General features: G+C 34.1%; 1 protein-coding gene across 1 annotated transcript; it reads right to left on the bottom strand.

Annotated features, from left to right (window-relative positions):
• Positions 1-8304: 8304 nt before the first annotated feature.
• On the bottom strand, positions 8305-22792 carry LOC125676179 (uncharacterized). Its single transcript, XM_056161051.1, has 3 exons — positions 22568-22792; positions 11062-11214; positions 8305-8789 (listed from the first exon to the last, which is right to left on the bottom strand). The coding sequence occupies exons 1-3, from the start codon at positions 22790-22792 to the stop codon at positions 8331-8333; spliced, it is 837 nt and encodes a 278-aa protein (XP_056017026.1). The 3' UTR covers positions 8305-8330.
• Between the last annotated feature and the right edge of the window lie 93 nt (positions 22793-22885).

The raw sequence follows: 22885 nt of genomic DNA, 5'->3' as shown, positions 1-22885 counted from the left end.
TCCCAGAGTACAGCCACTTCTAAAAATAGAACACATCACTTTAAAACAAGCAGTGTTAATACACATACATTTTAAGGCACTGTCTTTATTTAAATGTTAGAAATATGTTTCTTTCATATGAATTGAAGAAAATGTATTGCAGTTGACTGTTTTCAATAATTTTTCATCTACTGAACCATGTTCTTGGTTTCAAGGTGATGAAAATGCACGTATAGAGTTAAATTTTGACTAATCATAGCCTACCATATACGGAAAATTGTGTTTTCAAAAACCTTCAGATTTTTTAAACATTTCAATATGTTTTACCTTTACACTCCAACAATCATTTGACATAAGAAGTAGATAGGGTATCGGATAATTTGAGAGCCCAATGACCCCCTCTAGGTTAAAAACCTTGAAAAAACGCATATTGGAAAATAGTGTCTAAAATTCCTATCTCTGCAAACATGTTTCATCCATCATTTACATTGCTAAATTACCATTTCAAGAAATATTACAGGGCGGTTTTTAAAAAAAAAAAACAGTTTAAAACATTAAAGCTTCAAATAAATAAAAACGACTTTCATTGATTGCCGTAAGCTTTGGGGATCGGGCTTGAAGTTAGAAAAATCCCAATTATACTATGGAGCTTACTAAATCCATAGCCTACGTCACATGAACACTGATATGACGTCACAATAGATTAAAGAATAAAAGGACAAGGGACGTTATTGACTATATACCGCCGATAATTTCTGTATTTTTTCAACTTTCATACCATGCTTAATTACTTGTTTTATTTACTCATCTAGGACGTAATCATTATCCCACTTACATGAAAATGACGTAATATTTTATTATGACGTCATGATTGTGCGCTAAAGTTGGGTCGTTTAGCGGAATCTGTTGATTTTTGATCAGATATGAATAAACTTTATTAAAAACAAACACTTTTGCATGCAACAACCAGATTTATATTTTGCATGTTTGATTATCCATTGATAATCTTCTTTCATTATCAATATGGTGTCGGTTGTTGGCTGCAAACAATATGAATTTTGAAAAAGACTGAATGCGGAAATCGTCAGTTTTCCAGTATGAATCTGCGTTATATAGCATTTTCCTTGGAAAGGAAATATTGCGGTGATGCAAAGTGCGACATTGTAGAGAAAATCCACGGAGATACACTGTGCTTCCGTGTTCCACGGTGTGTGTTATTTGCGAATACACACAGCTGCTAAGAGCTTTGTTCTGGCCACGGCGCCTTGCGGGAGATGTGAAAATGTGCTGCAGGCCAAATAATCACGATAAGGGTGGAATTTTAAGAAAAGAAAAAAACGTTAATATCCCCCCCGATACTTATTTTATTTTCCAGCATTTTGAGCCAATTCCAACGATACCAAACACTATATCTTATGTTTTTAAGAAAACCTGGTTTTGAAATTTTTTGTTTTAGTCTTCTTTCTTCCTTAAAATATTCCTAAATTCTATGTTTAAATAATGCGTACTTGCAGGCAATTCCTGTTTTGAATGCGAATTAGTATATTCAGTAAATGAAAAACATACATGTACAACATGTGATAGGGATATTTAATATTTACCAATGTGCTCTCTCTCTCTCTCTCTCTCTCTCTCTCTCTCTCTCTCTCTCTCTCTCTCTCTGACAAATGCGCTGTTTAACATAATTACTTCCATTATATTGTGTTAATATGCATCTTGACAAATATAACTTGATCCAATATAGAAATTAGAGCATTGTCGATGATTAAAAAATTGGAATTAATTTATTACATAATTAATAGAAGCAAAAATACAAACCATCGAATGATTTATTTTTAAAATCCCGAGTTAATTACATTTGACCGAGACTTATGTTCAATGTACTTTGATAGAGGTTTTCATAAAAAAAATGTTCATCGGGAGTGTCTGGATAATGCAATGATTTTTGTATAATAAGTATATACCATGCAAATCCCTAGGGTCTTTGTCACAGTATAACTAAATTACGGTTAGCTAGTTTGGGTTTTGACTTCTTATGAAAAGTGTGAAATTTATTGGGTCGGCGCGATATCAGATCTAGTGTAAGATCACGGGTATCTTGCGCGCCGACCCAATATATTTCACACTTTCCACAAGAAGCTAAGCACTTCTGTTGATTTCAAATACACGGATTAGGTGACCCCCATTGTTCTACTGATGCGAAAACCCCTTCTAATTTGCATGGAATGTACAAGTTATACACAGGTCATTGTTAGTCATACATTACAGTACCGCTAACCCGACAAACATTTTTTAAAAATTTTGAAAAATGACGAAGTATAACCAAACTGCAGATTGAACTTTATAGAGCCCCGTGCTAACATTACTTATATTTTTCAATGTATCAAAAGGGGTATGTTGTCGGTTAAGTTGTGTAAAGTTCTTGACAAGTAATAAAAAACAACAAAAATAGTGCTTAATGTGTGGGGGTGGGGGGGGTGTAGTAGTCTGAAACTGTCTCAATTCCCCCTTCCGACTTCAATTTCTTAAATCGTGCTGTGGGTAGGTCGCTACAAGCTACAAGGCTAAATCCTTAACTTTCAAGCTTTTAAATTACACACTCTCCGATTCTACGTGCTTGTAATCAATATTTAAGGATGTAAATCTTCGGTGTCAAATACAACTAGTTCATGAAAAAAAGACTAATATCAATATAAACAGAAATAACTTAACGATTATTTGCTTTTATTCACATTCGCTAACGATTATTAAAATCTTTAATTTAATCTTTAGATGCATAAGATAATGAAAGCAACACACACCACACACACACACACGCAGAGAGAGAGAGAGAGAGAGAGAGAGAGAGAGAGAGAGAGAGAGAGAATCTTGAAAGGACAATATCTTTCTGATTAATTATCCATCCCCTTTCATTCTGATATTTTTTTTTTTATTTCCCATGTTGCTTTCTTTACATGTTAAATTTTTCGGCTCGTCCGGGTTAGGACTAATGAATTAGTCCCCCCCCCCTCTAAAACGATGTTACGTGCTTAGCTGTCTATCTCTTTCTCAGTCAAAAATAAAATAAATACATGCTATATATACTGCAACATCATTGGATTTACTGGATAATTCTTCGATTTCACCTTCATAATACATGTTAATGCAAGCGGACTATCTAGGCATTTTTTTCCATCTTCGCTAGCCAAGATTATTCGTACACAAAGGCACAGTTGACCCAAAACCCATTGCTAGTGGAGATGAGATGAATTTTACCCCCGTATTATGTTATAACTGACCCAAACCTAGTACGTTTGTTTTACAACTTTCATTCAGAAGACGCGCAAGTTTGTGAGTCACTGAATAAACGAGAAAACGTCTGCATTTTTATTTCAATCGTTGTCAACTCTATACTTTGTGATATTTCAAGACTACGGTACATGTACTCAATTCAATTTATTGGATCTCATCACCATTATGCAGTGGTATACAAAAATATAAAGACAAAAAGCTGTTTGATATACATTTAGTAAATAATACATGCGTGTAATAAAGTATTTATCAATTTAGGAGGGGGGGGGGAGGGGGACGTGTTATTATGAATGTGAAGTATGGGCATTCTAGGTAGAGGACCACATTTTATTTTATTATTTTCTTAATGAAAGTTTTCTAAAGGTTTGTTTAAAAGGAAATATATTTTTAATTTTTATTTGTTTAGGTGATAAAAATTTGATTCTTTGCTCACATTGCTTCACAGATGAATACATAATGAAATTCATTTCCAATGTAAACATGTACATGTATATAGCTGACCTTAATCACCTATTCCTAATTACACTGAAAACCTTATGTTAAAATTAAACCATTGCTTATGGTACACATTTCTTTGAACTGCTATTTATCAATTTGAAATTACTGGCATGTGATTGTCGTTGTTCATGACCCTTCTTTTATTTGGTGAAATTGTGCTGCACGTGCCATGCAACAATGTATCGACGAGTGGTAGGAATAACACAGGTGTTTATATACAGGATGTTGAGAATTTGGGCGTTTCATAAAAAGGTGTGAACGTCTACAGGGAAGTCTACATACGGATATATGTGTACCGAAAACACCAACGTATCATTAAACAACAATTATATTTTACATATAAATCGCATCTTTTTCATGTACATTGAATCTGTAGGTTAATGACATTATGATACCATTCAATCCACAGGCAAATGCATCGCTTGGGGTCGAATTTACTATATAAAGAGTACTCTTTACATAGTGAATTCGACCCCGAGCGATGCAATTGCCTGTGATTCAATCAAAACTTGAAATAAATTTATACGTAAGCTGATGTAATCTCGCTCAGGATGATTGGCGTTAATGTAAGTGCATTCGTGTCAGTTTTTATTGTAGATGAGTATATATATATATATATATAACTTTTAGAAAGATATTTCATGATATTCAGAGGAATGAATATCCCCCAACGTTGATGACGTTGTACCGAAAAAGCGATCGTCTGAAGACGGCGTCAGAGTTATCAATGCAATATTTGAACGCTGTTTTCGCAAATTCAACAAAAAAGAAATGGTACATGTTATATATGAATGAAACGAGAAAATTGTCGCTTTTCTACCTGCAAAATATTGTTAGTTTTTGAAGCGCGGCCATATTTGGCCAATAACGTCCCTTGTCCTTATGTCGCCAGATCTAGTTGGAACAAAGTGATTTAGATCAGAATGATTTTTACATTTTTAACGCTCATTCAGAGAATGCTAACCTATGCTCAAGTTACAAATTTGGGGAAAATCGAATATTTTAAAACACCCGAATTCTACATTCCTCGCCCCCATGGTAATTTTTAGTTTCTGGTAGTTTTTAACAATACGATACAGCCAGGCGATGTGAGTCTTAACGACATGTAACTACCGCGTACATTCCGAGTCGTTTTAATTAAAACATCAGTAAAGGTCATGTCCGGCCAGAAAAGTGTTTCAGATAAAAGAAAATTACATTACAACACCCATGATCCATACTGTACGTACAAGAACACAAATGTACGACACCTAGGCCTAGAGATAGGCCCTAAATATGTGATAAATCTGTCAGCGTATGATCTAAATTGAACACCCTGAAATCAGTAGACACAGCAGAGATATGCACATGCATGTACATGCTCATTTATTATGGATTCGGAGGGCCTCGAACACGATTTTTGTCGTGTAAATGAATATATAAATTTTGCAAAGGGGGTTACAATGTCATATATAGCTTTAGATTAAATACATATATTTTATTTAGATCACGACGACATCGATCGTATTCTTTCAGGTTTAAATAAATTATAAGGAAAACATAACAAAAATATGTGACTGTCAGTACATGTAGCACACAAAAATTTGCATTTTGTCCTATAGGAGATTCGATATGTCTACCCGTCATTTTAATGATCAGAAATCACACAAAGGAAATGGCCTACAATAGATACATTGAAAGTTGGCAACACGATTTAACATTATAATCTGTAATATTTGCAGAAATCTCACGGAAATTACTGAACGACTGTGTGTCATAACGCAATGTGTATGGAGAGTTTACGACTTCGCGATGTATAGGCTATAACTATAAGCATTTTCTCTCCCGAGCGTTGTCTTGTATAAAACCGGCTTGTTTGTATTATTGCGATTAGTATGTTGTTGTTTTTTAATTCTAAATTTATGCTGTTTGCTTTCAAACAATCAGTCCTATTACGGTCAACAAAATTCACCAAAATGTCATCGGGTTCGTTGAATGTGCGATAACGTTCGTGACTCGTGAATAACGTTTCTAACGTTATTTGACTTGGTCTGGGGAATTACCTTAATACAAATATGATACCTTTACTTTTCAAATTTTTATATGATGATGCGATACTGTGCAGCAGATATAAATATGTCAAAAGCTTGGTCTATTTTGATTAAATAAGCTAAATATATTTTAATGTAGCCCGCCACACTTATTGAATCCAGGAGTACATTGTCTACCCAACTGAAGTAGAACGGAGTAAATAGACGTGGCTTGCGAAGATGAATATATTAATAAAACATGTTACCGTGATTTACACTGTTATATGATATAGATCAATTGTCTCCGGATTATTTCTATTGATTCAAAACTGATACATAGATACAAAATAGTATGCAAATTCGTATATTTAGGTAATATAATAACAGAAAATACAACATAATTGAAATATAGCAAATCATAACATAAAACATTCAAAAGTTGATATGGTTCTCATAACAAGGAACAATATCATTACAACTAAGCATGGAGTAACAGATAACGAATATAGGTGTGTTTAGATAAATGTACATTTACAGAGGTAAAACTTGCAAACACAGAAACAAAGATTACATCTAAATCTAATTATGCATCGTTATAACCTATGTGCGCAATATACATAAACTCTCGAATGACGTCAAAGTGCAATTATCGTTTTCAACTTGAAAAATGCATTACTTTGTGAACAAAAAGCTCCATGACACTCATCTATACCTAAATAAATGTATAACCGCAACACAAATTGTAGCAAATGTTTCAATAAAACACAACTTTACATGCAGCTTGTATGCATCCTCTACATCGATAAAATGAAGCATTGCTTTACAACAAAATCACAATAAAAATGAATTTCAATGAATTTACAGACGTCGCTGAAAAAAACACAATTATAAGAGTTTTGTACATTAGTTTTTTTAGCAGGACATTGCATGTGCACATATTGGAGATCGGGAAAGGGTATACATTCAAAGAAATTACAACCGATGTCCTTGATTGATTCGTCATGTTATCATACCTTAATGCTTAGGATGAGCTTGGTAAACATGTTGACAGGCGCCAACTTTGACCGCATAATGCAGAATAATCAGATAGGTCGTTGTCAGAAAGATGGCAAGATATTCCTTAAAGAAACATTCAGACCATTGCTAGTCAATGGAATGTCACCTACGCACCGTCATACACACAGAGGGTGGACATGCCAGGTATTAATGAATCACACCAGAATTTTAGCTTACCCTTACCCCTTCCTCTCATGGAAGAAGAATAACTGTATAATTTGATGGACGTGAAAAATTAATTATCAAAGTTTATATACCAGAAATACGTTATGCTTCAAGTTAATGAAATGGAATACAAGACCAACACTTCAAAAGAAAAATGTTGCGGTTTTAAAGTTCTTCAGCATATACATGTATATAGATTGTTTATTTTGATAAATTGTCAGAACAACATTAGTAAAGCTTCTGCAATCTATAATGATTACATGTTGGTTAAATTCATCAATATTTTGACATAATGCATCTATGATACAGATTCCATAAGTACAATGGAGGGATTGCTGTACACAACAAATGTTTGTCAATGGGATTGACTGCCTCACCGCAAATAGATTTTCCAACTTCGTGAAAACTGACAATTGTGATTCATTTGAATTATCGATTGAAAAAGGAAAGCAAAATATTTCCTGAAGTTCTAACGAATACAGTTTTATGATTCCTGTATCCTTTTAATTGTTTGAAAATCAGATTCTTGCTTTAAAGAATGTTTATGATGCAGTTATTACTGCAATGTTTCACGATGGTTTATGTTCCACCTGTGTTATTCCAGAATCGGAACAGGCTATCTATTTTGATCTTGTGTTTTTCACCTGCTTTTGCATGCCGCGGGCATATTCGATCAGGAATTCCTTTACTCTTTTGTAATATGTCATCTTCCACAAGAAAGTAATCTCTGTCTTCATCTGTAATCTTGATATCTTTGCAAGAATATCCTATGTCATACGTAACTTGCTTATGGAAAGTTTCTGTTAATTCTCTAATGATACGTTCCACTTTTCCCCTAATTTCTATAACGCAGTTGGTTTGGGGGTCCATCTGCTTACTTTCTGTGAACACTTGCAATTGGATCGATGATTTATTTACGGCAATAGCAATTGAATGATCTTTTACCTTGTAAAATGCTGCGTTTTTGCTAAACATATCCTCTTTGAGAGCATCCCATTCCTTAAAGCAATGCACCACTAAACGAAAGAAGAAGAAATGTGGTAAGTACGTTTTGAAATGGAATATGAGAATTGACGTTTTTTGCCCATCGTCGATTGTCTCTAAATCAACAGGAGAAATGTCTACTCTATTCATACTTGGGATGTAGAACTCTTCTCTTGTTTTCATTTTCACCATCAAACCTAGTTTTTCCATGTATGGTACGATTTCATCCATATGGTCAATGTAAGATTTGTCCTTTGCTTTCGACCATATGTCTTTTAACGTTGACACTGCAATTCTTCCTTTTTCTATCTTTTCGTCACAATCTTTAATCTCTCGTGCAAGATGGTTTTAATCCGTGATAATGTTTTTAAATCCATCGACGAACCACTGAACATCAATTATGATCACATCCTTCAATTTATCATCTGCAAAATAGATAATCTGTCCAATTTCATGGAAAAAACGAAGCATGTCACCGATTTCTAGCTCTGTCAGATATTGTAATTCTTTCATTTTCGACATTATCGATGTCTTCCAGACTCTTTCAGCTTTCTTCTGTTTGAGAATGTCTTCGAAACCCACCCATGATAGAGGTATTTCTTCTCCCCAATGCGGCAATCTTTGGACAGTTTGAACAATACATTTTTTGACTTTTCCAATCAAATCTTTTTGCGTCGCAGTTAGTGGACCCTCTGGACATTCAACTTCATAGTATCTATCAGGTGACAGGAGGTCTTCCAACGCTTGTTGTTGTGGTATACATTTTTTTAATGTTTCGAAGAATGCTAATGTTGTAGCATATGTTTTCTATAAAAGAAGAAACAATAACCATTTATCACGCAAAAGTATCTGTACTGGAATATTCATTTTAAAATCAATATCATACACGACGCCCGAAGGTCACAAGGCATTGTTTTCCCTTGTAATCCTCTAAATAAAATCCAAACCCATACATTCAAAACCTTTTTTTTTCATTTCTCATCAAATCATGAACCTTACAAATGGATATAAGACTTTGTACCTTTGTGGTTTTGAGGCTCTTGATTTGTGATTCTGAATTGAACTGGACTTGAATATTTTAAGTTATCAAGTTGTTCTTAAGAATACTTGATAGAAAATCCAATATATTTCTTGGAGAAACAATTAATTCTTCTCTCACCGCCACCCAAGCTTAAATTCTAACGACATGGACTTACTTGCATATGGGTTTGAAAAAAAATGAAATCTTTGAAAAGAATATCTGTTTTTAGAATTATCCTTTAACTAATAATGTAAAATATGACAAATTCCATATAGTCCTAGCCTTTCCCAGGGGACCATAATGAAAACAAAATGAACATGAAGAACATTGATGAAAGGTGAAAATAACGAACAGTGATCAATCTCATAACTCCTATAAATTATACAAAATAGATAGTTGGGCAAACACGGAGCCCTGGACACACCAGAGGTGGGACCAGGTGCCTAGGGGTAGTAAGCATCCCCTGTCGACTGGTCACGCCCGCCTTGGGCCATATATTGATCAGGTAAACGGGGTTATCCATTGTCAAAATCAGTGTGCCAGGAACGGCCTACCAATCGGTATGAAACACGTCAAACAGCATTTGACCCAATGATAGGTTGTATTGACGAACTAGATCGTTATAAAGGCCATATAATTTGCGAAAAACTTCAAACAAGGCTGTTGTAACCCCTGCACCATCATTATGTCTGGCAGCAGCCTGCTTCGATTTAAAATAAACTGACCATACGCAGAACAAGCTCATGCGTATCGAATTCCTTGGAAGATGTAAACACCATATGCAGGTAATAATGGAATGTTGCTACATAAATATGGGAAGTTGACGATGGAGAAGCTAAAATTATCCCGTTTGTCATACAGTTGAGTTGTCGGTTTGCCTTGAATGTCTACTTTCAATAAAATATCTAAGTATGACGGAGAACTGGACGACTTTGTTGTGTCTTTTTTGATGAATGTGATAAATCCTATAAAACGAAACTAAGAACACGGACCCATGGTCGCAGCAAAAGAAGGGTTGGGTATCTAGGAGGAGTAAGCATCCTTGTTTACCGGTTACATCTACATCCTCCGTGAGCCGTCTATTCTAATCAGGAAAATAGAGTAATTTATAGCAATGCATCAGAATTAAAAATACTGTGAAATAATCGGTAAACGAACATCTGTATCATGGTTTCAACAAACTTAAATCTTTATTACTCAGGTACACTTTCATTCGCTGTTTGGTATGGGTCATTGGTACATGTACTTCGGATTATCACATCTCAGACAAAATTGTTGAAATCTAATTGGTCAGATCTTGGTCACATGACGCCGTATCATGTGAGTAAAATCCGTACTGGGCGAGTAATTTTATTTATCGTCGGGTTCGACTTGCAGCCGTGTCAAAAGGAAAGACATTTGACTAAGTTGTATGATATAGACCCCCACATATACAGTTAGAGGTCTTAGACGTGATAAATTCGTTACACAGTTAGTTAGTGACCTGATACGGAAAAATACATGGTGTGAAAAGAAAACTCGTATCGGGCTCGGCTTCGGGTTTTCTTTTCACACTATGTATTTTTCCGTATCAGGTCACTAACTAACTGTGTAACTAATATTATTGAGACACACGAATAGAGAAAATTATAAAATGGAAAGGTGAAGATAACGAACAGTGATCAATCTCATAAACAAAATAAAATGATAGGGCAAACCCAGACACCTGGAAACAAGAAGGAGTAAGCACGCCTTGTCGACCACCTACACAAGTCCCATGTATTGATGATGTACACGGAGTAAACCGTAATCATACTTAGTGTAAAGAACAATCTAGCAATTGGTATGAAACATGTCAGACAAAATGCTACGCAATATGAATAGTTGTCACCCAAGGATAATGTATGCCAAGTTTAGATTAAATCCACCGGACATTTTCCCAGAAAAAAAACACACTAATGTGAAAAAATGACAGCGACGAAAGACGGTCGGCACATTTTGATCAGAAAAGCTCACTTGAGCCTTTGTATCTATTGATCTAAACATTCTGCTGCTATGTATGTATCTTAATGATGTTACCGGTTCGGCTTTATCTTTATGTGACGCTATCAGAATCACTGGATTTCGCCTATCCACTGTGTCCGTGTCGTTGCCAACAGTTCGCCTATCCACTGTGTCCGTGTCGTGACCAACATTGCGTCTGTCTCCATATCCACAGTACGTTTGTATACACTGGAGCCAAAACGTGAAATAATTTGAGGAAAAATAAATTTGCAAGTTTCAGACACATACATATGTTTTAGTATTTTGGAAGCTAGCATTAGTCGGTGATGTCACTCTTTCGCATTAAATCTTAGTATTGTCAGACCAGAATACGCTATAAATATTCCACACGATGTAAGGAACTTGGGAAATTTATTCAACGACATCGCCTTTGTTTCTTTTCTATTGTAATTGGAAAAAGTATGTAAATAAATTTAGAATCATTAGTCCTGGGGAACCTGCTCAGTGGCTTCGTTCAAGAATGGGAAATCGGGATTTATATTAGGACCAGAAGACATACCATTCTATATATAGTTAATGCGCCCTTTTCCAGCTCGTTGTATTTAGATATGAAAGTGATGTGGCTTCAGTGATTCTCAAGCAGTTCATGGAAACATTAAGTGACACTGATGGAATGTGTCACGCGACTATGGCTAGGCTCAACGCCTTTATGTCTGATTCGTGTCTTTCACAAATTTCAAGGAACTTAGGAAACTTTTGCAAAAATTCCTTTGGATATATCAGTTTACATATGTTTATGCTTGATTCTTTAAATTTGTGTGTGTTTTCAAAAACTTGGAGTTTTCTCCTTTTTCCTTCTTTGTGTTGTAACCGAAATTCACGTCGGTTACTCATCCGATCAAATTGATAACGACTACTGCAAGACAATGGGATTGATTAAACCGGTCTATCTAAAGGACCCGATATTCAGTTAGGATCGAAACGCTTTTCAGACTTTGACCTGTAGATCTCCGTTCGAAACAAGATATTTGACTTAAAATGCGTTCAAAAAGACAGTTATTTTTTGGAAAATATATGTCGGCTCAATGAAAAGTAGATCAACACTTCTTACAGAGGGAATATACCTTAGAAGTACACATGTGAAACGAATCCTTATTCAGCGGGGATATCCAATCGTACTGAAAATGTTCTGAAAATAACAATCAAATGCGTGCTTATATCGGTTGATGACAGCAAAGTAATCAAAATGCGTCAAGAATTCAGTCTTACTATTACCAGTGATCTGAAGTACGAAAAATTCATCATTCGGTTACTATAAAAATGACCTGCATCCGTAACGGTAATAGATTCATTGATACCAAAACGGTAATATTTACCACTACGATCAATCGTCCACCAAACTCACTCCACGGTATATGAATTGCTGGGAGGAAAACCACTACAATAAGGAAGCCCAAACAATAAGCGTTGCAAAATTTGACCGAGAGCTTCAGCAATACAAGCGACTAGATCTGCCTTAGATGCGAACAAAAAATGGGAAACACGTCTTGTCGTCACCCAGTTTTTTCTTAAATCGAATCCAGATTATGACAGAAATTCTAGAGGCCAACGCTGAACAGGTTTCGGTTTTCGCCGATTCTCTCACCTCCTCCCAAAATAAAAACATGTGTTTCTTGAGTCCACATATAATGATTTCTGGGCTTTTGGGCTGGACAAGGATCCTACCATTCACACGTGTGCTGAAGCTTGGCCAGGCACCAACAAACTTGGCTGCATTCTCTCAGAAATCGCCTTGCATCTCCGCCAACCTACAAATCGTCCTCATCTCTTCAAACTACCCCAATAGAGAGAAAACAACATATATCAACAAAATAAATTTCTCACAGAACACGCCTAGAGATTGAACCATATCTAAACAAGCGACTCTCACACAGACTACGCTAACAGAAAAAACCAGATCTCAACAAGCAAAACGGTGTCTTCTAAGAGTAATGCACTTGACTCTAACAAATCGCAGCACAAAGGGATAAGTTCACCCTAGCCTTTTGTTCTCTCATAAGATCCAAACTCTTGACTCGAAATTCAAATGGACAGTGTCTTTGTTTCTGTTTGAGGTAAATAGAAATGTTTTCTTTAGTATCATTTTTTTAAGCATGGAGAACCTTAAATTTGTGTATGTTAATACAAGAGTTTTAAATACCAAATAAAAGCGTTTAAAATATTATAATTGGTTAAAACATTCAAACAGCGATAATGCCTTTTTACAGGAAACGCATTTCATTGAAGAAAACGATTCGTTGTATAATTTCTCATGGTATGGAAAAGTTATACACTACTTTTCTGATTCAACATTTAGCAGAGGTGTTTCAATACTGACTAAAAATTGATTTGACATTTATATTCTTAATACTCACATATCAAACGACAGATAAACTTATTAATCAACGTGAAATTGAACGACATAGCATATACTTTAGTCAATACATATGCACCAAACAATGAAACATATATAATCCAATTTTTCAAAAGGTTATGAACTTTCATTTATAACTACTCGAACATTTCATCCAATGTTATTATGTGTGGAGTCTTCAACTGTAAAATAGATAGGTGTATAGATAACAGCTCGAAAGTATTAAATGCCATAATTAAGTTAAATATTGTCAATTTATGGACAACCAAACAGATGGTTTCACGTGATGTGATGCTTCTAAGATACACAAAAGCAGAATCGATTTTGTATTTATTAGTAAAACTTTTCTAAAGAAATACAAATCTCCCTTGTTACGGAAAAATTCAGGCATTCTAATATAACTAGAATGTCTGACCACAAAGCAATTAGATTTGATATTAATGTACACGATAGCAAGAGGGGAACAAGTTACTAGAAATTGAATACATCATACTTTAAAAATAGCGAATATAAAAACCAGTTGTAAATATTATACAAACTATAAAACAAAACTTAAAAGAAACGAGCACATAACAATGGGAAGATTTAAAACATAAAATTAAGTTATTTTCTGTACATTTTTCAATCAAATCGCAGAAAAATCTTCAAGATACAATTCCAAACATTGAAAAAGAAATAAATGAACTAGAATATCTAGCACATCTCCAAATTGATATGAATAAAAATAGATACTTGTAATCGCAATTAAATGACTTGTATCATAAAAAAGCAAAAGGAGCTCAAATTAGGCCACGCGCTAAGTGAATTGACAAGAGAGAAACATATTTTTAAGTCTAGAAAAAAGCATCGATCACAGAATGTTATTAATGAACTACGGAACGAACGAAAATAAACTTCAACTACTGATGAAGATATTTTGGGTGAAATGTGTAATTTTTATGACAATCTGTATGATACTAAAAATATAAATTGTTCTGACATTCAGAGTTATTTCAATGATAGTTATATTAAATGTTTATCTGAGAATGCGAGAAATAATTGTGACCAATTTCTAATTTTAAATGAATGTCGAGGAACTGAAACATGAATATGAAACACAATATATCGCCAGGTCTAGACGGTTTACCAACTGAATTTTATCAATGCTTTTAAGATCAGTTATCGAATGTTTTTAGGAATGCTTAAAGAAATATTTCTATGAAAGGTGAAGATAACGAACAGTGATCAATCTCACAACTATCTATCAAATGAATATTTTGCTGTCATATTCACAAATTTAGAGAGAATCCCTTATTAAGAATTAAAGACCCATTAGCCTTACAAATACAGACTACAACAAGATAATTGCATTAAGATTTGTTTGTCGTTTACAAAAATTTATCGATGATTGTATAAGTAACAGACAGCATATATAAAAGAAAGATTATTAGGGAGCAACGCACGATCAATATTAGATATTTTTGATTACTGGAAAACAATAATCATGAGGGCTTATTATTTCTATTATTATTGTTATTGTTATTTCTCGAATTTGAGAAAGCATTCGATTCAGTCAAATTTTCTGGATAAAAATACTTTACCAAAATGCGAGATTTAGGCAAGACTGTCCAATTTCAGCGATTTTATACCTTTTTGTTGTAAAAATTCTATCAGATAAAAGAAAATCCAATAATTCGATTCATGGTTTCAAAAATATAAACTTATAAAATGAAATAAAATATATTCAGCATGCAGACGACATGACATTAGCTTTAAGTGATAACGATTCTCTAAAACATGCAATAAACACTAATAAAAGTTTATGTGAATTAGCAGGGTCGAAAATAAATTTCACAAAAACAGAATGTATTTTACTCGGTAATCTGAGAAAACAGCTTGAAACAGTAGAGGGAATAAAGGTAAATAAGAAAACCATAACATGTTTGGGTATTCATGTAGGTCAAATATAAGATCGAATGTTACAATAAAAACTGGATGAAAATAGATCACGAAATTAAAATGTTATTTGAATCATGGGGAAGAAGAAAACTATCATTATTTGGAAAATGTACAATATTTAATGTATTGGCTTTATCAAAATTGATTTATGTTGCTAAGAATTTTAGAATTATCCGATCCTAAGTTTATTAAAGACATCAATAAGTTGATATATATTTTTCTTTGGAATAAAAAAGATAGAATCAAAAGGAACACATTGATAGGGGATATTAAAGGTGGAGGGATAGGTGTAGTCGATAGAGAGTCTAAACTTGAAGCCCTAACAGTCATGTTGATTCCTTATTACAAGTAATATATCATTTAACATACGCAGAAAGTTTCCGCAAAACTTTAAATCTTGACATTGATGGTTTAGCTAAGACCTTTAAAACATCATATAACAACTAGGGCATTCTTCAACAAATTCCAGTGTTTTATAAACAGGTGTTTTTTGCTTCAACCTTTGCCAAGACAACACAAACTAAACTCTTAACTTCACTGGAAAAAATCCGTGTAAAATCTTGTAAAACCAATATGGTCAAATGCGAACTTTCTCTTCAAAGGTAAATCAATATGTTTTGATGATTAGATAAAAAGTGGAATCGTATATGTTAAAGATAGTTTGATGAAGATGGGTTATTAAAAGCAGGTAAACAAATTGATGATTGTCTTAGTAAGAAGACTAACTAGCTATGCGGGTGTAAAATGATACGAGATATTAAAAAAAAACCAAAAAAATGAATTCGGATATCATTTTTCTACAATTCCCTACATCAAAACCAAAAATATAGATAAACAGTTATGTTTACATCATAAACCTAAAATGTTCTACTCTACTTTGAAAAAACATAAATTCCAAAATCCCTTGTTAACAAAGTTAAGTAGAGAGATCCAAATTACAGGTAACAAGGAATGGGAATCAATATTTTTATTGAAAGTTAAATACATTGAAGACAGATCCTTAGCAGAGTTTAATTATATACTAATACACAACTGATTGAGTAATAATCTCCTTATTAGTAAATATAACAGCACTGCAACAAATGAGTGTAAACTGTGTAGAAATGAAACCGAAAACGCCTTATTTTTGATTGTATTAATGTACAACATTTCGGTTGAGCATCACTGAAGAGACATAATTTGTCGAAATGCACATCTGGTGCATCACAATAGGTATCGTAAAAGTTTTACATATTGAAGATCGCAAGATCACAAGCACCTGTATTATTTCCAAACTGACTTGGAAACATATTGCTGTTAGGTTTTATTTAGATAATACTGAATTGATGAAGATGTACCACTATTTTCTTTCTTGTATAGCATTTAGAATGTGTAAATGTAAGATGCATTGTGTACAGATTGATGAGAGAAGTGATTTTGTAATTCGTTCCGGCAAGGAATACTTGAGATCGCACTGTCAACTTCTCAGGTTTTTATATAAAACAAAAGAACGGAAACTTTTTCAAAATGTTGCTATAGTTATACTATGAAATTCTTTGTATCCAATTTTTAACATATCAAATTTAAACATTGTTACTACTGTTATTGTATGTATGCATGCATTTGTACACGTATGTATGTATGTATAAATGTATATCTGTGTATTATGAGACTGATCACCGTTCGTTATCTTCGCCTTTCATGTAATTGTGTCATATTTAAAGCCACTATTAAGATGGTCCTGTCCTCTAATAGGGCTTTCCTATGAGTTGGACATGAACTGTCGTGATATATGTGGACTCATTGTGGCAGCGTGGCGTTTTTGAAAAAAAAGAACTCATATTTATTATACACATACTGTGCGAAATGAACGGTGAAGATAACGAACAGTGATCAATCTCATAACTCCTACACTCAATACAAAAATAGATAGTTGGGCAAACACGGACCCCTGGACACACCAGAGGTGGGATCAGGTGCCTATGAGGAAATATGTTTCAGACGGAGTATTATTCCGCACTTGAAATTATGCTGATGTGAATTAATAACTACAATTTTTGACATCTACTGTATCTATTTTGATTTCATGGTGAAATAATAACCATATCTTATACACATTGTATCTTATACATGTATTTCATTTGTTTTGTATATATTTTGTATATTGGTATATGTTTTGTCTTGTTTCAACAATAAAAATCTTGAAACTTTAAAAAAAGTTACACTGATTGCAGGTGGAGATAACAGTGACATATCTCCTAACTCATATTAGCTTTAAAAAATAGACAATTTGGGCAAACTCGATTCCCTGGTTATACATGTACCAGAGGTGGGATAATGTGCCTAGGAGTATTAAGCATCACCTGTCGACCGGTCACATCCGCCGTGAACCTTACATATTGATCAGGTAAACAGAGTATATTTAATTCGTAGTTAAAACCAATATGCCACAAAGAGACTAACAATCGGTATGAAACACATCAGACAGCATTTAGTCCAATGAAAACTTTGGCAAACTAAATTATTCTAACGACCATGAAATTTGCGAAGTGCTGATTTAAAACGAGATTGTTGAAACCCGTGTAACATCAACTCGTTTGTCAATAGCCTGTCTCGATTTAAAACTGATCATACACAGAACAATCTCTTGCATTTCGAATCAGTTGAAAAATGTAAACACTATATACAAGTGATAAAGGAATATAAACGTGTGTAGTTGATGATGAGAAAGCTGATATCATCCCGTTTTTCATAAAGTTGTTAGAATGCCGTATATATATATATATATATATATATATATATATATATATATATATATATATATATATATCAACCTGTCCCGAAATAATACAAAATGTAAGGTACAAATCAAAAGGAGTAGCATATATTCAAGCAATGAATTATTATTTCTTTGAAAAATGCGCGTCGTTCAATTTGTGTGCACACACCGTTTGCAGGTATGAAACTACATTTTTCAAAAATTATAATTCATTGCTTATATTTACATTTTAAAAATCTTTTAAATGTGTGCATTTTTCATAAATCTCAAATCTAACACCTAATTCTTTGGGTAAGTAGCGAATACGGAAGGCCAGTGGAAAGGGAAATGTTATGCCATAACGTAACAGAAAAGAGTGCTCAATGCTGAAAAAGATATTAGTCCAGTTCTTGAATTAATTCTCAATAAATATAATAAACATCAACTTTTTCACAAAGTCTACAATCTGAACTAGGTTTAAACAGTTTGAATGTATCTAATTGTAAATAGCGTTGCTATAGTCATTATAGGTGCTAGTCGACCATGTTGTCACTTCGAGAAATTGAAAATACAATTACGGAAAGGAGAATTGTTGAAAAATCTTGCACTTGGATTAATTTCTTGTGTTTGTTCGCTGATATTAACCACATAATACAGGTAAGATCACCTTATTTGGCATAGAATGAGACGGGATGGACAAGGCTTTGTTTTCAATCGGCACACGCGTAGCCAAGCACAGGAACCACAGGCTAATTTTGTCTTTAATGCATTTTATCACAGGATTAAAGAGTAACTGTAAATGTACCAACACACATACACGTATATAGAAAAATACAATGTTTGAAGTATAACTCAATACAAAACTATGAAAGAAAAATATCATCCCGCTATCTATTTCTCTCAATAGGGGTAAATATGTACATTCAGAAATGTGTGCTGCAGAAAGTAAAAATATCAATGGCACATTTCCATAGGAAACGGGACTATCCATATTTCATATGTTTCATATTAAATGAACTAGACGTACGTGGGGATCCGGGTTAGAATATGTCCTCAGTACCTCTTACTTGTCGTAAAAGGCGACTAAATGGGTCGGTCCTTCATATGAGGCCGTGAAAACCGAGGTCCCGTGTCACAGCAGGTGTGGCACAATAAAGATCCCTCCCTGCTCATTGACCATAAGCTCCGAGCACAGGCCTAAATTCTGTAGCCCCTAATCGGTAGTGGTGACGTCATCATATGAGTGATTTATTCTCAAGAGGGACGTTAAACAATATTCAATCAATCAATCAATTCAATTAAATATATAAGTACGAAGTAGATGTAGAGGACTATGTGGTGTTTTTTTTTATCTCGAGTTTACTGGATATATCGAATCAACATATGAAAGAAAATTATTAGTGTTAAACGATATAACTTCGTTGATATATATGTATATTCATGTGAATGTCTAGTTGAAGGTCCCATCAAGATATTTTTCTTCTCATGTAGACGTTTTCGAATAAATTCTGCTTCATAAAAATATAAAAAAAAAACAGGTGGAAATTTCTTTTTCTTAAATATAATATTCAACGTTTTCCCTGTAATTTAGAAAAATATAATATTTGTCTAATGGCTGCTACAACTAACAAACATGTTCTACGACTAATATCAATGTTTTACATTGCGAAATGGACACACTGATTATGACTACGGATAATCCGTTTATCTGATCAAAATGTAGGGCTCACGGCGGGTGTGACCGGTCGACAGGGGATGCTTACTCCTCCTAGACACCTGATCCCACCTCTGGTGTGTCCAGGGGTCCGTGTTTGCCCCAGTATATATCTTGTATTGCTTATAGATGTTACGAGATGTGTCACTGTTCGTTATCATTAACGTGTGAACGTTGGTCATGACATGGAACCTCGTTTCTAAGGTGAATTTGATTTTGGAAAGACCTCTAATTCCCTTTTATAAATGCCGAAAGTATGACGAAGGAACAATCAACACTTAAGTTTACCTATGTGTTCATCTTAAGTTTAACGCGGGCATAACTCGAACTAACGATCTAAACGTATACTGACACTAAAGGAGGAGATGATCTTAATGCTTCTGAGACTGCGAAGAGGTTATGACACCATTTCTCTTGGAAACATGTTTGGAATATCTGACACTTTGGTAAGCAGGATTTTTGTAACATGGACTTCTTTGGTATCTAAGGAACTCAGATATTCTTGATTCGCTGGCCAAGCAGAGAACAAGTAAGATTTAAACGTCCAGCATGTTTCAAACATTTTCCCAAAACACGTTGTATTATTGACTGTACAGAGTTTTTTGTGCAAAAGCCAAGTCTGCCATCATCACAAAGAATAACTTATTCTTCCTACAAACATCATAACACTTTCAAATGTTTAGCTGGAATAACACCAAGGGGGTCATTTTCCTTTATATCCAACTTATTCACTGGCAGCATATCGGATAAGAAAATTGTTGAGCAATCTGGTTTCCTTGAGAATTTGGAATATGTGGAGATTACATTATGGCAGACAGAGGGTTCTTGATCAGGGGGGGAGTTAGCTCTTAAAGGAGCGACATTAAACATTCCTCCATTTGCAATGGGAAAACAAATGTGTAGCGCAGCAACAACGAAAACAAGGAGAATTGCTCATGCAAGAATTCATGCTGAAAGAGCAATAGGTAGACTGAAAAACTTTGCCATTTTACAGGGTACCTTACCATTAAGAATGAAGACTCAGTTTGACAATGTAGTTAAAGTTTGTGGTATTCTTTGTAATCTAGACAAGCAACTTGTTAAATGAGTTGATGAGTATAATTTGTAATACTCAAATGTTTCTCTAAGTGATTACCTATCATAGATTTGTTGCATTGATATTTTAAAAATATTTAAGTTTATCCATTTAAGATAAACAAAATTATTGACTAAGATTCGAACTAATTTATCAAGTCAATATTGCTTGTATTTCGGTTATTGCATGTTGTACATGTACTAGGTTCTACTTTTACATTTAATCTTTCAAAATGACGCAAGCATTCCTTTGCGCATGCTTCCCCCTTTTTTGCTTGAAACTTCCCAGTGGGTTGGTCACATGAAAATCCCCACCCACTATCCCCAAATTTTGTATAGGTAAATTTCCTGCATGGTTAAGAGGACTTTTTCTGCTGCGGATTTTGCTTTAAATTTCAGATTCAGCATCATGACTTCTTAAAGGGACATGTTGAGGGTACATCATTATGCGGAAAAAGACATTATGTTGAAGCTGCATCATTGTGCGGGTCTGGCGGAATTTTGCTATCTAGAGAGCCATTCACTGTTGGATACTGTCATTTCCAGGTCCTTCGGTGGTGTGGTTTTCTACTCACTGAACATATGAAAATAATTAACAAACACCTGTATACATAAGATATTACAATTTCTAGAGATTTATTGACAATCCAATCTATTTCGGATGAAATAAATCAAATTTGTACATACAACTAATATTACAATAAATGTGAAGTGTCATAACCAGTCTTGCTTAATTTTTTCACTCAGGATATCTGAATACTCTCGTCCAGATACCACTGACTCCATTCCAATCAAAATATTGAATTACACCCCATTCTGGATTAAACAGCACTTTAAAACAATTTTTACAGGCTTCTAAAAAACATTCAATATTCGGTAAAACATGCTTATAACAAACAAGCATATAACAAATTCATTCTTATTCTGAAGTGATATTATTCTCTTCTGAGATAGGGAAAAAATGAGAATTGTATTGGATAAAACAAAGTTTGGTTATAAGAAACTGTTTTTCGTTGACCCTTGAGGTTCGCTATATACCATGTTTTACTGTGGTTGACAATATTTTGTAATACAAACAGATAAATCCAGATAGTATACAATTTTACTATTCTACAAATGTAGTTTTGTTGCAATTGACAAACATAGTTTTAAGCAAAATATTCTTAAAGTACATTTCTAATTTTTCAATCATATCACTGAAATATTTTTCGTCATACACAATATCTTCAACAACATGGATTCCCTGTTTGGTATATATGACCAAGTCAGCAAATTGACAGTTATAGATACCCATTTGACCCTGTATTTGGGGGTAGTAGTCTGAACTCTGAGTTAATTGTAAATTTCCATTAGAATTCATAACGCATCCTTTCAGAAGAGCCACTTCCTTCGGTAGCTTTTCCCTGTCACTATATGGACATTTTATTTCAATAATTTTTGTCCCACCGTGATGTTTGCATTTACATGTTAACAGTCCATCAACACTGCAACCTAGGTAAGGTTTATCTTTGAATATGCGCAATCCAGGAAATTTAATATCCATGCCAATATGCTTCTTTCCTACCACTCTCTTATACAAGTTCATTGTACATATTTCTTTCTTTACACCCCATGCAAGGGAAGCTGATTTTGCATCACTATATGCACCCAATAATAGTTTCTTCAAGCAATTGGGATTTCTTTTATGAGCCACACAATCACACACCTTTTTAAAATTTGATGCAGTAATCATTCCTTTACGTGCTACATGCCAGTTGGAATTATCAGATTGTCCATATGTGTGCGACTCAACATACTGGATGTCTTCTTCACTGGCATGGATATTTTCTAGAAAGGTATCACATAAAGAATCTGGCACTTCATCAACAGACTGATAGTTTAGCTTTTTTTCATCAAGAAAATTCACTGATTTCTCACAAATGGACCACATGGCACACTGATCATCATTTATTTTTCGTACATCCGACTCATCAAATTTACTTTCCAGCAAATCCAAAGCCTGTGTATTTGGGTCAATCTGTTA

The sequence above is a fragment of the Ostrea edulis genome, chromosome 3 (genome assembly GCF_947568905.1).
Source record: "Ostrea edulis chromosome 3, xbOstEdul1.1, whole genome shotgun sequence".
Classification (NCBI taxonomy): Eukaryota; Metazoa; Mollusca; class Bivalvia; order Ostreida; family Ostreidae; genus Ostrea; species Ostrea edulis.
This window is presented reverse-complemented; position numbering and strand designations above follow the sequence as displayed.

What these genes read in the sequence shown, in the direction of transcription:
- LOC125676179 (XM_056161051.1), bottom strand. Translation starts at nt 22,792, where the DNA reads ATGTGGTCCATTTGTGAGAAATCAGTGAATTTTCTTGATGAAAAAAAG. An exon ending in CTGCATCAAATTTTAAAAAG is followed by an intron (nt 11,215 to 22,567) that starts GTGTGTGATTGT and finishes TTTTGGCTCCAG; the next exon opens with TGTATACAAACGTACTGTGG. An exon ending in ATAAAGATAAAGCCGAACCG is followed by an intron (nt 8,790 to 11,061) that starts GTAACATCATTA and finishes CTTCTTTTATAG; the next exon opens with AAAACATATGCTACAACATT.